At 48.8% G+C, this 14,790-nt stretch overlaps 1 protein-coding gene across 4 annotated transcripts in view; it reads right to left on the reverse strand.

The window, feature by feature from the left end:
- The window catches only part of GNG7 (G protein subunit gamma 7), an 80,577-nt gene that overhangs the window by 46,458 nt on the left and 19,329 nt on the right, over positions 1–14,790 (reverse strand). For 3 of the 4 annotated variants that reach the window (XM_075077216.1, XM_075077217.1, XM_075077215.1), the window contains one exon: positions 9,292–9,370. The exons of the other annotated variant lie outside the window; for it this stretch is intronic. Coding sequence is in view for 1 of the 3 variants with exons in the window: in XM_075077215.1 (XP_074933316.1) it covers positions 9,292–9,370 (79 nt within the window). In the remaining 2 variants the exon portion in view is untranslated. The remainder of the gene's footprint in view (positions 1–9,291; positions 9,371–14,790) is intronic. 4 annotated transcript variants of the gene reach the window in all.

A 14,790-nucleotide genomic window follows, 5' to 3' on the forward strand; every position in this document is an offset into this window, starting at 1 on the left:
TGCTGCAGAAATGAAAATTCTTAGAAAAGGGTTTTGAGCACACAGGAGGGAAGGAAAGGTGGTTTGTAAGTTCGTGTGTAGAAGAAGTGAAGGGAAGGGACGTTGAAGAATGGTCATCGCTGACAAATTACAGACTGTGGGGAGAAATGTGATAACTCAGCTGTCAGCGGGACCTTCTGAACAATCAGGTGCCGTTAAGCGGTGCTGGGTAAGCGTCTGAGAAAATGATCTGAGCACCTCGCTGAGCTCAAATGACAAGTGGAGAACAGTAAGTCCTGTCCTGTTCCCAATACAATCCAACCCTGAGCAGAGGCTGTTGCAGTTGGAAGTGGTTTGGTTGCTTTTTTTTTTTTTCCCCCCCAAACATGAGCACTAGAGACGGCACAAATTCACCTGTCAGCTTGACTCTGAGAGCAGCAACCCCAGGAAGGTACCAGGGCAACCTGATTTTGGCCAGCTTTCTTCCAAGATCACAGCATTCCCCAGCACGCTTGCTGAGCAAAGTTTGCTTTAATGCCTGTCTCAGAGAACAGTTAGTCATGTTTACTTCTGCAGAGGCACACAGTATAGTTTAAAAAAATAAGTGGGTCCTCTGAGTAAGTCACTCTCACCCTCTGTTTCAGAGCTACACAGTGAGCAATGAGGAAGGAGAGCCTCGAGGCGAAACCACAGACCTGAAGACTGCAGCCCAGGTTCCTACACCAGCTCTGCCACAGCTTTCCTGCACAACCTTGGGAAAACAACTGACCTTTTCCTGTGAGGCCACTGTAAATTTTAACAAAGCACTTAGACACAGACAGAAAACAGCATTTGTCACAGAGGAGACAGGATTCTTGTCGATGCTGATAAAGCTGTAAATGTGCTTGCACAACGGCCAGCAGCTAACCAAAAGAAATCCTTTGCACAATGCAGAAGTTAACTATTATTCCTCTACAGATCACCTGTTGCAAGATCTCACATGACACTGCAAAAAGTACTGAGATAATTTCAAGCCATTAAAAAACACCACCGAATATTTTGCAAGATACCCTCATTGTCAGTAGGGAGCTCACTAACAAAAAATAAACCAGCTCAAGACAACCTAAAGGTTTCAATGACGGCTTATCTCAAACGCCCGCATAACGCGTTTGCGGCCTGAGTAACCATTTTTGCTGAACGCGAGGTTTTACTACAAAAAAAAAGAAAGATGACTGACTTTCACTCCATGCCTGCTCCATCGTGCAGCCACGACAAAAAAAAGCCCCCAGCCCTGCACCTGAGCCATCTCCCCTCCGAGCAGGGACGGCAGCGGCGGCTCCTTCAGCTGCAGATGCCCGAACCCCGGAGGGTACGAGCCCAAACGCTGAATCGCTGCCTTCTGAGCTCTTCTCCTTTCTTTTTAAAAAGAACCAGGCGCCTTGGGGACAGCCCTAAAATACTTCCCGTTTCTCCTTGTGCCAAAGCATGACAAGCTTTGGTCACTCTTGACAGATCCGAGCTTCCCAAAGCTTGTGTGCCCAAAGCTACCCCCACCAGCTCCACCACAGCAGCGTTAGGGCTAGGCTGGAGGCTTTCATCCTAGCAAATGTTTTGGGCCGATTAGTTCAAGTGCAATAGTTCAGAAAAAAGAAAGAGGTTTCTTATAGAGCTTGAAGGAGAGCTTGGGTGTTCAGCTGCTGTCCCACAAAAGCTGGGAGTTAATTTGTTATTAGCCACTTTCCTTGAGGAATGAAAGAAAAATAAAGAGCAGGACAGGTTTGCAGAGGCAAAGGCTTGTAAAAGCAGTTTACGTGACTCATGCTTTTTTTTTCCCCTCCACACTGAAGCCAATGAGAAGGGGCAGCAAGTGTTGTTGGGCCCGCTCAGGAGTCTTTTCCTTTTGTTTCAGGGGCTGGCTGCGACAGGATTGCACTTGGCAGCGTGCGCCCTCCACAACTGCTCTGCAGAACTACCCTCCCCTCATCTCCAGTTTCAAAGTCGGGCACAAAAATCCGTATATTGCGGATCTCTGGCAGTCTGGGCGCTTTGCATCGATCACGGTGCGGTGGGTGTGACTTTGGCAGAAGCGCAGCCTTTACTGCAACAGGGAACGGAAAAGGAGAGACATTACTGGCAGCGCGGGCCACTCCTGTTGGCCGGGCTTTGCAGCCGTAGCGATACTTTATAAGGAAATTTCTTGGACGATGCTGCCTATCCTTGTGTTACTGAGGTTTTTTTGTATTCTGTTGCAGATGCTCTACCAAGCTATTCTTAGCAGGTATTCTATGTAGAACCAAAGCTGTCCCCGGGCTAGGGACTGTCTGCAGAAACACCAAGAGAGACTTGAGACCTGCTGAGGAAACAAAGCATCCCTTCACTTCAGAGTGACGGAAGCCAAAGCCAGAAGCAGCAAAGCCAAGTCCCCGGAGATTCAGGTTCAAGAAGCTCCCAGGACAGATGATGTGACAGGGTTAAATCAGGCTTTGTCCAACCTTTGGCTATTAACGGTCAGAGACCTGCTGGTATGCTTCCAACCGCTGGGAATCGATTACATTTCATCATCAGGCTACGGTAATATCCAAGCGGGAAGCTTCCAAGGAAAGTTCAAGTTCTTCATCCATTTGTACTGGGGGTGCCCGTTTCTTCCAGATCAATGATATACCGCACCTGGCACGGTCCTGCCCGTGTCCTCATGGTTAAACAGAAAGTCCAGCTTAATAAAAACCCACTTATGTCTAGCTCTTAAAAAGATGAAGAATTCCAACACTGCTGTTTTAGTTCAACTCCAGGCCAGGCTGGCGGCACCAAGTTCAGAATTACTTCGAAGACATGGAGGAACAGGATGTATTGTCAGCGTTTTGGGGTGGTTGGGGTTTTTTTTCCCCGCCCTGACAAAGGTTGGTCTGACCCGGGGGATGCGGATCATACATTTGCATCAGTTACCAGTAATAAATGGCGCTGAGCGAAGCAATACGTGGAAAGCAGAGATGCTCTTCAGGTTTAGAAGCGTGGCACCCAAACTGCAGACCGATCTGGCTCCTCCTAGATGCTTTTGCACACACGTTTTCCCTGTGGCCTTGTACAGCTGGGAGCGTGTAACAGTGAGACCCCATGGGCTGCACTGGCAAAAAAGCTGAATTCTAAGGAAAGAACAGCTCGCATATGAGCTCCTGCATACAGGGAGTGGAGGAGGAGAAACCCAAAACAAAGGAGATTTCTCCAGTCCAAGCTGCCATCAGGACTTAAAAAAAGCAACTTTCCTTTCAGATTTTTAACTGAAATAGCTGAGTGCCCAATAAGCAAACTGCGACTGCCTTTACTCAATCAAATGGCATTTGGGGATTCCAGATTAATTCCAGTGAACTCCAGCAACAAGCAACTGAAAGTTGCCAATATCCACTTTATTTTAATCACTACAAACCAGGTTTAAAATGCCAGAGGGCGGGGGCTCTGTGTGCAGCTAATAAAGGTGTCTGGTAGCTTAAGTGATCTGGAGACAGTCCTGGGATTCAAAATTTAAACAAATACTAAACAAATGAGCTGGTGCAGAGGAGCAGAGGAATGCTGGCCTCAGGCTGAGGAATGCGAGCCCGTCCAGACAGCAGCAAGAGAGCAGCTGTATGTGCACCCTGTGCTGGGATGGGAAACCAGCTGGAAATATGTAAAGTTACTGCTGTTTAGGCACTTTTACATATATCTATACTTAGAAAAACTAGATAAAGAACAAGCAAACCTGTTGAATGACAATACGCCTAGGCAACTCTGTTCCGCAAGTTGAAAGCACAAATTCAATGAGATTCAGATAAGAGATTGAGGGCTTTCACACTAGAAAGCTAGAAATCAATTACAGAAACAATCGACAGCTGCATTATTTACCTAAACCCCCTGCACCCTCTCAGGGATTTGCATTTCAAAACAGGCCGAATTTCACAGCAGGAGAGATCCTTTCCTCATCTTGCCTGCAAGTTCACACAGGACTGAACCCTTCTTCCAGTCAGCCCACAGCCAGGGCTGCCTATCTCACCAGAAAATAAAAGGTTTAGTTTAAAAATCACAGTAAGTAAGCATTTTTTGCACATCGATAGAAAAGTGCTTAGGCAGCTCTAAGCTTCGCAGAATTTATTATGAGCCAGACAAACCTGGTCTAGCACAGGCCAGCTCTGAGGCTCGCTGACTGCGTGCGATGCCGTGAGCAGCGCTGGAGCACCACCGTTTTCTAAAAAACCAAAACCAAATCCGATATTTATATGACCTGTACCACAGATGCCACCATATCATCTCCATCGTGACAGGTAATGTCTTGCATGTCCGTCAGCATCTCGCACACCAAAACAAATGTCAGGTTTGCTCACTCATGGGTGACTAACTCGGTCAGCTCCCGGGCCAGCAGATGACAACACCGAGCACCTCCGCGTTGCATACAGTACTGTCAGACAACGAAACCTCAGCTCTGCAGCTGGGCATGGCCATACGGGTATGCTCATGTTTACCCAGAGTTTAGGTGTTTCAAAGGAAAAGGCTGATTTCATTATCCTGGCTGCTTGCCAGTTTGGCAAAGGCAGGGCGGAGCAGCGGCTTGCCCAAACATCGAGGACCCCCTTTTTCCTTTCCAGACCTCCAACGCTCCTCAGCTGCGGCTCTTTCAAAAAAGCCTCGATTGTTATCTGGGGCCGAGGAGCAGGAGAATAGGAAAGCAGGCTCTGTTTACTGCTAGCTGGTCGGAGGAAAGCCCACGGGGGCTGTCGCTGCTGAAGGTTAGCTCGGTGCGCAGGTGGAGCGTGTGGGAGGGCAGGAAGGACAAAAACCAGAGCCAGTAAGAACTGACTCAGCAACGCTCACCCCCTTTCATTATCTCAGATCTTAAAGCAGAAATGTTAAAATACACTTTCAAAATGAGAAGGCGAGCTCGAGGTGGTTTATATAATGCTGCTGGAAGCAGGCAGACGTTTTAACTCATGCAAGTTACCAAAAAGCACAGTTTTATTGGGAAGCTGCAGGTGAAAGAACGTATTGCAAGTCATCGGCAGCAGTTGGGGGCTGCGCCAAGCCGTTAGCATGCAGCGCACATTTCAGGGCTCAGTGCAGAAGGCGGCTGAAGGACAACCTTCCCGCGCAGGAAGGGATGGGATTGCAGCCCGCATGACGGGAAGGGAGAGTCCCACCCAGCACCGGGAGGGCAGCAAAGGACAAAGTCTTACTCCTGGCTGTCAACATCAGCTTGAACATCCAAACACCGCAGCTCTGCAGACAGCACGGGTGTAGCGTGTTATCACTGCCCCTGAAAACAGCTTAAAACAAATACTTTAAAGAATTAACCCTACCCCAAAACAAATAATACTCAGCAAAACAGGAGTAACGTTGCAATTTTAAAAGTACAGACTTTTTTCCTTTCTTAGATAGGTAAGGAATAGAAGCAACGAAGCTGGCAGCTGCTGGCATAAACAGACAGGCCACCAGGGCCGGCTGAAGGGCCACCAGGAGGAAAACTGACAGAACCCCTGCTGCACTTGGTTTTCCATTATCTAATATTAGGCCATGTAGGTATTTATGAACCATTCTGCAGTGCATTCAAGCTAATTCCCAGAAAATCACGTGCCTGCGCAGTGAATTCAAGATTAGGAAGCTTTCCAATGTTTTCTTGAGAAGAGATGTGATCACCATGCAGTACTAACAGCAATTTGAAAATCTGCCTCGTTGGTTGGCTGCCAGATGCCGACCCAACGAGCATCTTATTAAGCCTGCAGTCATCTCTTCCCAGCTATTCGTGTCAAACTGCATGCTCTGAGGCTTGGAGAGTCTAAAACAACTTCAGAGTGGGGGCAGAAAGACAGATATTAGTTACAGAATCACATTATAAAATATTTGAAGAAATATTAAGTGCTCAGAAATTAGTGCTTGTATAACAAGTATGGGACAAGAGCCTCTCTGGTCTACAGCTGCAAGAATAAGTCAGCAGTCATCAGGCCTGAAAGGCTCATTTAATTTCTCCATTTAAAAAAAAAAAAAAAGGGAAAAGTAAACACACCAGACATTTTCAGCCACTTGGAACAATCAGTGATCAATTCTCGCCTCCTTCAGCCCAGGGCACCAAGGGCATGAGTTACACAAGCCACGGAACGGGGCAAGACCTCTGGCCAGATCTGACAGCTCGATGGGGAAAGGCACTGGGTCACTGTACCCTTAACCCTGCTCTTCCCCAGGATGTAAGCTTACAGTGCTCAGAGACCAAAAAATGCCTGTTAAGTCTGCGTAATGATGTTGTATCTAATCGAAGCCACGCAGATGCCTGTACGAACAGCCCTGCAGTGACGGGGACAAGAGCTACTGGCCGTTAAGTTTCTTATTTGAATAACATGAGCTCTTTCTGCAGCCTGCCTCTTCCCCCTGTTCCACTTCTGGACAGCTGCTAAGGGCAGAAAGCACGCCGTCTGCACTGGTTAGCTATCTTCAAGGGAAAAAATCATGCCTAGAGGACAAGGCAGCTGAAAGCCACCCAAAAGTCTTGCTACAAGTTTTTGTATGAAACAGCACCTTATTTAGACAATCTGAAAAATGTTACACAGGGACACTATGGCTGGGAATTTGCATAATGGGCGTCTACATCTTGCTTACCTAACAGGAGAAGAATCCTGTCTGTCAGTAAGTCTAGACTGTGGTGTTGAATCCAGGGGACTGAGGAATCTCCCAGCCAGAAATAACACCGGGCGCAGGGCAGGGTGCTGCCATCTGCCGACACCCACCGCTGGGGAGGCGAGGTGGCAGAAACCTCGCTTTTTGTAGGCGCCTCGAGATCGGGACCGCTCTGCGGAGCTAGGCCCAGTGCTAAGAGCTGCAAGAAAAGCCATCCTCCTCCTTGCGAAGCCTAAGCTGACTCTTCCAAGTGCTCCAGGGAGACCTGCGAGGAGCAGCGTGCCCTTGCAGCGCCTCGCTCCGCTGTGCTGGCTGGACCACACCGTCAGCTGCAGCTGTGATTAAGGCAATGGTAGCGTGACAGTCCGTTTTATTAAAATGTATAAACATTATTTAAGTTTGTAAGGCCACAGCATAACAACAGCTTTCAAGTTTAAGCTACTCCAAAGGCTTAGGTGGCCTAACAGAGACCTCTGCAGTTCAGACCGGCTCACTGCAGGCAGTTACTCCAGGTGCAGTTTTTCCCACTGAACTGGGTGTTAGAAGATACCCAAGAGGCACAAAGGCGTGCATTTAGCCACCATTTCCACCTCCAAAAGCCTTGCCGTGACACACACGGGAACACAGAACCAGTGGCTTTGGAGTCGCTTAGATCTCAACTCCTCTGAGTGACTGCAACCATCCGTCATCCGTCCAACCTCCTGCCCCGAAGCAGCATCAGCCCGACCCGCTTCTCCCCAAAGCCCCCAGCAGGGATGTCAAACGCCTCCCGAAGACAGGGAGGTTTGAAACACGGGCTCAGCCTCCTGCCCCTTCCATTCCAACGCGTGCACTAAGAGAAGCAAGCAACGCTCCTTCTCTTTGAAATACAGCACCCTTGATCTAAAGATAATAGGAGGACAACAGAGGTACGTGAGCAAGATACTCTTATTCTCAGCTATGGGTTTGTCATCTCACCAAGCTTAAGTTCCTTTACCTTGCTGGTATTTCACACATGGGACAGGAAATATAGGGTTTCACAAAAGGACCGCTGATGCACAAAGGGACTGTTGAGGCTCCACAGAAAGCACTCACACCAAGTATTACGCTGCCAAGACGGAGGTGACCAGAGAAAGGCGACAGCAACGCTCATGTACCGCAGTCCGTATCCCCCTGGGAAATATTCAGCTATTGAGTGTTCCAAGCAGCAACAGATATCATGTCTTTAAAGCCTACCGAGAAAATTTCTAAGTATTTCACATAAGCAGCTGCGCTTTAAAGTCAGCATTTGGTGACCAGCAGGGTAATGATGGACAACTGGGATGTGGTTAGACCTGACCGCACGTGTCGCGCGTGGTACCACAGCCCCGCCACCCGTCCGGCAGATGAGCTTCCAGACCTCGGAAGGGAAAAAAGATACGTGAAGGCAAAGTTGTGTGAAAAACTGCAGAAACTCTTTTGGAAAAGGAAGTAGTGGGAACACACTGGTGAGTGCTGTTTCTAGGAAGTCAGAGCAGACCGAATGTCATGCGTTACCTCACTCATTTCCTTCAAGCCCACTACAGTTGACTGGTCCGGCGTGGCCCGTCTCCCTTACGCAGTGAGGTCAGCCAGGCTTACCAGAAGAACTACAGCTACAGGCATCCTTCTAGTTTGAATCAAATTTAAATATTGCATTTGGAGGCACACAGGGTAAAACGTCAACAAAATGGACAAACTGGTCTAAAACTTTCAGACCAACGCTACCGATTTATTCTGTGCTCTGAGATCACATGGAGCTCCACGGCAATTTAAAACAGCACAATTGATATTTAACTTACTTATTCTATAGAAAAGTCATGAGGCTTTAATCACCACGCTGCTTCATTAACTGGAGATCACTAATTATGGGATTTGTTAGTCAGCACTACCAGACGATGTTTTAGTGTTGATTGTTTGTATAGGGAAGATTGGAGCCCACAATTTAATAATTTTAATGGAATACAAGGTGACGTGCAAGAGCTGCCCTCAGCAGACCAGACAAAAATCATTACGGTTTTGCCTTGTTACATGCTTCCCGAAAGTAACAGCTTCACTGGGATCAGTGTGAGGCCAAAGATGACAGAAACCAGCACAGGACGAGTGAGGCACGCACCTTAAATCATGTGTGGGATCTCCTGCCTCTACCTTGACTGCTTAAGAGGGCAGGGAGGAGCAGGATGTTTGCGGCATCTAATATTCCAGCACAGAGCAAAACCGCTATTACCCAGAATGAAAACGCCATCGTTTGCAGCATCTCCTGTTCGCGTGTCACCCGTTAACAAGTACATGCATTCCAGCAAAGGCCAGATAAAAAAAGGAAACTGAACTTCATCATCCAGCTACAGCAGCTAAAGGCTGCTGCTTCCCTCGGCTCCCAACAAGAACAAAGGCTCCCACACACACCTCACGCCTTCTGACTAAGAGGGACATGTCGTCTTTGGAATCTATAGATCTTCTTCCCTAATTAAGGAGGTGGATTACTGTTACATAACGAGCAGAACGTCGTTCCACGTGGGCGGCGAGTAATCACCAGCCTTTGCCTCAGACCAGCAGGAGCACCCTGGCATAGGGCCGCCACCACGACGGTGTTACCTGCTGCGGCATTTTCCCTCTGTACCAGGTAAAACTTAACCATCAGTGGAAGGTAAATTCATGACGAAACGATACTGCAAATTGCACAAGGGTAGAGTCCTTCTTGCTCACCTTCTTACTGCAGTGAAGCAGTCTCGGCTACCGTCTCGTAGGGTGCGCTTGCTGCCGGGGATCCCAGTTGTGGTTCCTTCTGGAAGGGAAATGGGAATTCAGGAGATCCATCACTAACGTACTAAACAGATGGTGCATTATTACAAAGTTGTAATTTGGAATAATGTATTTTACTCCATTGACTGCAACTTTATCACAGCAATATTTACTTCAACAACTAGAGTGATAAGGCAGGCACTGCGTTCGCTGCAGTTGCCTGTTTTTACTGATGTCAATTTTCCAGCCCACAGAACTCGATGTCCCAGGTATGAGTTAAAATTAACATTGATTTGTTTGAATTTTATTGCGTTTCCAAACACATCTTTATTTTATCGCATACAACAAAGACACGTGGACAGGGAGCCCATTTTCATTTGGTTTTATAACTAACACGCACAACCTGGAGGCCACAGAGCTGAATCTGAATGCGTGGCATGTGAACCTGCAGAGAACTAATGCTCCAACTGCTGGATGAGAGTTCACTTACATATTCTGCTCTAGATTTCACTGCAGTCTAACTACTGGACCCCAGTAGTAGTCCAGATGTTGAGCCTATGTCCCCCACAGCAGGAGAGGGAGAGGTGTTTGCACCTCTGTATTTTCGGGGCAATGCTTTACAGCAGTGTTTCAGCAAAGCAGCCAGCAGAGTCCTCTGGCTCAACACAGATGCACCAGCAAGCTTTGTTTTCAAGAAACAAGCACAAAACCAAAAAGGCCTAGGAACGAGGTGGCCTTAAGCAAGCATTAAGAACAGCCTGAGAAAAACCAAGCCGTGTTTAGCTTTCTCACACGTTGGGATGCTTCCCTGCCGCACCAGTTACACGGCTCCGCAGGACGTCCTCCTTCCTGCTTACCAGTAAAACATTGCTCAACCCTCTCCGGTCAGCCCAGCTTACCACACTGAAGTCCAAGCCGTTGTGAGCGAGAGCTAGGGCCGAATTCCAAGAATCCATCTGAGCTGAAATCCAACCCTGCTTGTTTTCTCCACTTACTGTCTGAACACAAACAACTTTTTTTTAAAAGGAGTAAAACCCACGTCATTCACTCTGTACTGGGTTTTAGGCCATGGCTTGCCTTGCCCCTTTCACCTCCATCTTCCTCAGATTTCAGGAAATCAAAGGGTGAGGAACAGCCCTCTTGCCAAAACAATCATTTTAAAATCAATATTTAATTTTTTTTTTTGAGAATAGCAATTCTCATAAATACTGTATTCCAAACAAGAGCGGAGTGCCAGCTATCCATACAAATATGAAGATGAGAGCAAGAGTAAAAGCCTTACTATGAAACAGAACAACTTGTATTAGGTTAGGAGACCAAAAAGGAGCATGGGGTAAAAGTGTAAGCACTTCGGGCACAGAGCAAACGGCACAAGGTTTGCAGTCGGCCTCTGAAGGGCTCCTACTCGGCCACCACCGACCCATCCCTCCACGACCAGCAAGGCACTGGCCGATCCTCACGTCCCCCCTGCTCGAGTGAAGCCTTCCGCAGCATCGTCCACCCGCTCGCCTCGAGGCAGCCCCCGGCCCCCGCCGAGGCTTCAGTCGGAGCAGAGCTGCACCCGGGGAGAGCAGGTGGAGAGGAGCCAGCGCCTTCCTCCCGGCCCCAAATAGCAAATGCCGAAGCTGGGGCCTCGCTCATTGCGATCATTCCTGCTAAAGCAGCACAGGCCTGCCTGATCCCCGCTCAGAATTCAGTGATACACCCAAAGGGACTGAAATTCAGGGGATTTTGTCAATCAAACAGCGTGCCCCTCCCAAAATAAAGTATGGGAGATAGGCAAGGAGCACACACAGGGCTGCGGAGCTGGAAAACAAGCGCAGCAGTATCTGAAAGGTCCTGCAGGTAAGAAAGGCCATCAGGAACACGGGAAAACAAGTCCTCGGGAGCAGCACTTTCCAGAATCCCCCTGCTCTGCCTCCAAGGAGGCATTTCCATCGCAAGCAGATGCAGCTCCTGCCTCTCCCTGCGGCACAGGTTAATAAGCCTCTGCAGAAAGGGAGTGCGATGAGCAGTCTGGAGAAATTCCAACCCTCAGTAAGTCAATATGCTCTTCAGCCCTTTCCATACAGGATCATGGGCCTTTTATAAGGGAAAGGAATGAAGATTACTTTCCCAATATCCTACTAATCTGCTGAAAAAGAAGAACTTGCCCCCATAAATCACAGCCTGCACTGAGGCAGCCTTCAGCTGCAATCCCCACTCCACTGCCTCCCAACTCCTCCAACTATATGTGATTTCATAGCATGAAAAAATAATTATGGCTTCTAAATTGCAAGCAGATTTAAATAGCAAGTAGCTTGGCCCCGTGAAGTATGTGCAGTTGTTTAAGTGCCTCTGGTGCTCTGTAAGAGCTGATAAATGCCAAGCTGCTACAGGAATCAGCCACCACCTCCAAGCTGCGGGAGGGAGCTCAACGCCCCATTTAAAAGACAAGCCACCCAAAATCCAATCTACCTTTCACCTAAATGAAGCCTTGAAGCTGTAACTGAAGTGAAAACCTGAAATGACAATACACACATTCTTTATTTGTATTTGTACTGTTCTTCCTCAAACTTTGTCCATGCATCTGTCATCTTGAACGCTCTTTCCTGTTGTTTTAAAAGCAACACGGGGACTTTTGGACTGCCAATTTTTATTCAGTCACCATTTGAAGATGTGTTTAGGTTTTCTGCAGGCACTACCATTTGAGGAGTACTCTGGAACCACAGCAGAAGCATCTGCAGCTGCAGGCAGTCCCCGCGCAGCTCCTGTGCAGCAGGTGGGAACACCACCAGCACCCTCCCTGCCACACACCTACAGTTTTGACAAGGACATTTAACACCTCATCATCCCAGGCAGTCCACCTCTGCGCTACTGGCTTGTGGCCTCTGTAAGCTGGGCAGGAGACATGCCTGTAGGCAGGCCCCTTGCGAGAAGGCCGCCTGTGAGGCTGGAGTCAAACACAGCACAAGCCAGCACTGCTGCAGGATCAGCCTCTTGCCTGGGCTCCTCCCAGCTTCCCCCTCCTCCCGTCTGCCATCAGAGCCAGCTCTGCAGAGACCCCAAACTATGCCCCATTAACGGCATCAGCATTTCTCCCGCACAGGCTTTTGAACTGGCAGTACACAGGGAACAGTTTGCAGCAGGGAAAAAAAACAACCCAGCGACTTTCCAGATGAACACAATACCATCTTTGGCTTTCCGCAGAAACCAGCGTTTTGTTTATAGGCTTGCAGAATCTGACTCCAGGGGCTGGTCTGTTCTTGCTCAAAGAGGGAAAACAAGCCTGACCTCAGCGTGCTGGAATAAACTCTGCCCCCTCCTTCCTTCCACGCTTCTCCCAGTGCAAAGGTAAAGAACATGGTATCCAGCAGCGTGACCGAGCTCGCGGAGCGAAGCGTGACCGCACACACTCCTGCTTACTGACATCGAACACACGACCGCCAGAGCCAAGAAGGTAAACTAGCTGGAGTGCTGCTGCTGCCGTTCCTCAGGCTGCGCCGGCCAGCACTTCCCAGCTGGCGAAAGGTCTTCACTAAGTCACCTGGCCCCCAATACATTAAGTGCAGTATGCATTATTTAGCGCATACCTCCCCGTGCACAGAGAGCCAGGCTCACAGCAGACAACCCCCTATCTCCCACTTGTACCATTTCCTACACAGTCGATAAGCAGGCTGCAATTTCCTCCAGGCGGATATTGCACCCCAGCGCTTGCTGGCAACAAAGCCTGAACAAAGAACCTAAAAGTCCTCGTGCAAGGCTCGGAGCGGCTCTACCGTTCACATTAGAAAGAGCGACTCATCATGGGAATCCGTCACACCAACAGGTTTTGGGGAAAAAAAAAACAACCTTGTCGTATTTGGACCTTCTTGACCTTTGCCCTGTTTACAGTGCGGGCCAGAACCCTGCTCAAGCCTGCTCTGCGAACACGCAAGCGGCCAGCAATGCAAGTACCAGCACTTTAAGAGATACCTTGAAGTGAGTGTGGGCAGCAAGGAGGGGAATTCCTTTCCGAACTAACTGGAAGCGGCAACAGTTGGTAATGCAAAGCATCTCCCAGGGCCGGAGCCTGCAGCTGCCAACGTTCCCTCAAAGTCAGGGCAAGGCTCGAAGGAAGCCTGATCATCCATTCCAGCCCACCAGAAACCCTGCGGTGCCAGGAACTCCGTGGGAGGCAGTCTCTCTGCAGAAGAGCCTTTCCACGAGGATCATCCAGCTCACCGGCAGGAGGAACTTGCTATACTTCCCTCCGACGCTCCCAAGATCCGGCAGATCGCGGAGCAGGCAGGCGGCCGATGCTATCAACTATTCCAACTGTGCTTAATAAAGTTCTATGAAAAGACCAGAGAGAGCTTAGGAAAACAAGATTCAAAACCTCATCTTTCTGCCGATTGTGTTACTAGTCCTTAAGATTTTTAAAGAACGCTTGAATACGTGGCCAAGTGTGAAAGTCAAAGACGCCACGTGTGAACAAGACGCCACCCTCCCGCCTTTGCCAATGAAGGTCATGTGCAATGCTCCCGACAATCTGACTTGGGGTGTTAAAGTGAGAGCTAGAAAAAAAAACACTGCATTTGCACAGGCTCTAAAGACTAACTCCAGCCTGCAGTCTGCTCATTTTGCTACCAGAGTTGACCGTGAGCACTAAAGAGCCCATGCCTTTTTAAAAAATAATAAAAAAACAGAGGCAGTCAGCGTGCTGTTGGCGCGGAGCAGCCTTGACATGCCCCTTCCAGAAGGGAGCCCTGCTCCGGTAAGAGCAGCGTGGCACAGCCCGCTGCGGGCAGCTCAGCAGCGGGGCTGTACGGAGCTCTGGCCTCTCTGGCCCAGGGGACGATGCGACCTCGTTCAGCGCCGTTAGGTAACGCAGAGCGGCTCATGGAAAATGAAGCTGTCAAATAGCAAAAAGCTCCTTTTAAGACACCTGATGGAACCCCAGTGAAGGAACCCGGGAACTGCTACATGCCGTACCGCGGGGCTAAATTAAAGCGTTACTGGCAGGTACTGCTGACCGACAGATAACGAAGCGGCACCGAGAGGCATCGGCACGAGGCTGTGATTCAGAGCAGCGCTGCAATGATGAGCTAATGACCTGCTGTGCAGCGTGGTGCGCCTCCTCACCGCGGACACACAGACCCACACCAGAAGTTCAGGTTCCCCCAGGGCTGACGCCTTAGTGAAGTTAAAGGGAGAAAAACGCATTACTGAAGGTGAAGTTGCTCGGGACACACTCAGAATTAAATAACCTTAATGGGATAACCAACGCCAGGCTTAATTCTGCTGCTTAGTACTCTAATAATAGGCAAAAGATCTTGGTCCAGAGGTAGACTTTGTCATGTCTCTAAAAATGTATCCTGTGAATAGTAAATCATTATCAAACAATTGCATCTGGATAACCAATGCAAAATATCCATGGTACAGAGAGAGCTTGTAAAGTTTCGTTTTTCCCCATTAAATCCTCCAAGGGATGAGCAGATTCTT

This window comes from Phalacrocorax aristotelis, chromosome W (assembly GCF_949628215.1).
Source record: "Phalacrocorax aristotelis chromosome W, bGulAri2.1, whole genome shotgun sequence".
NCBI lineage: Eukaryota > Metazoa > Chordata > Aves > Suliformes > Phalacrocoracidae > Phalacrocorax > Phalacrocorax aristotelis.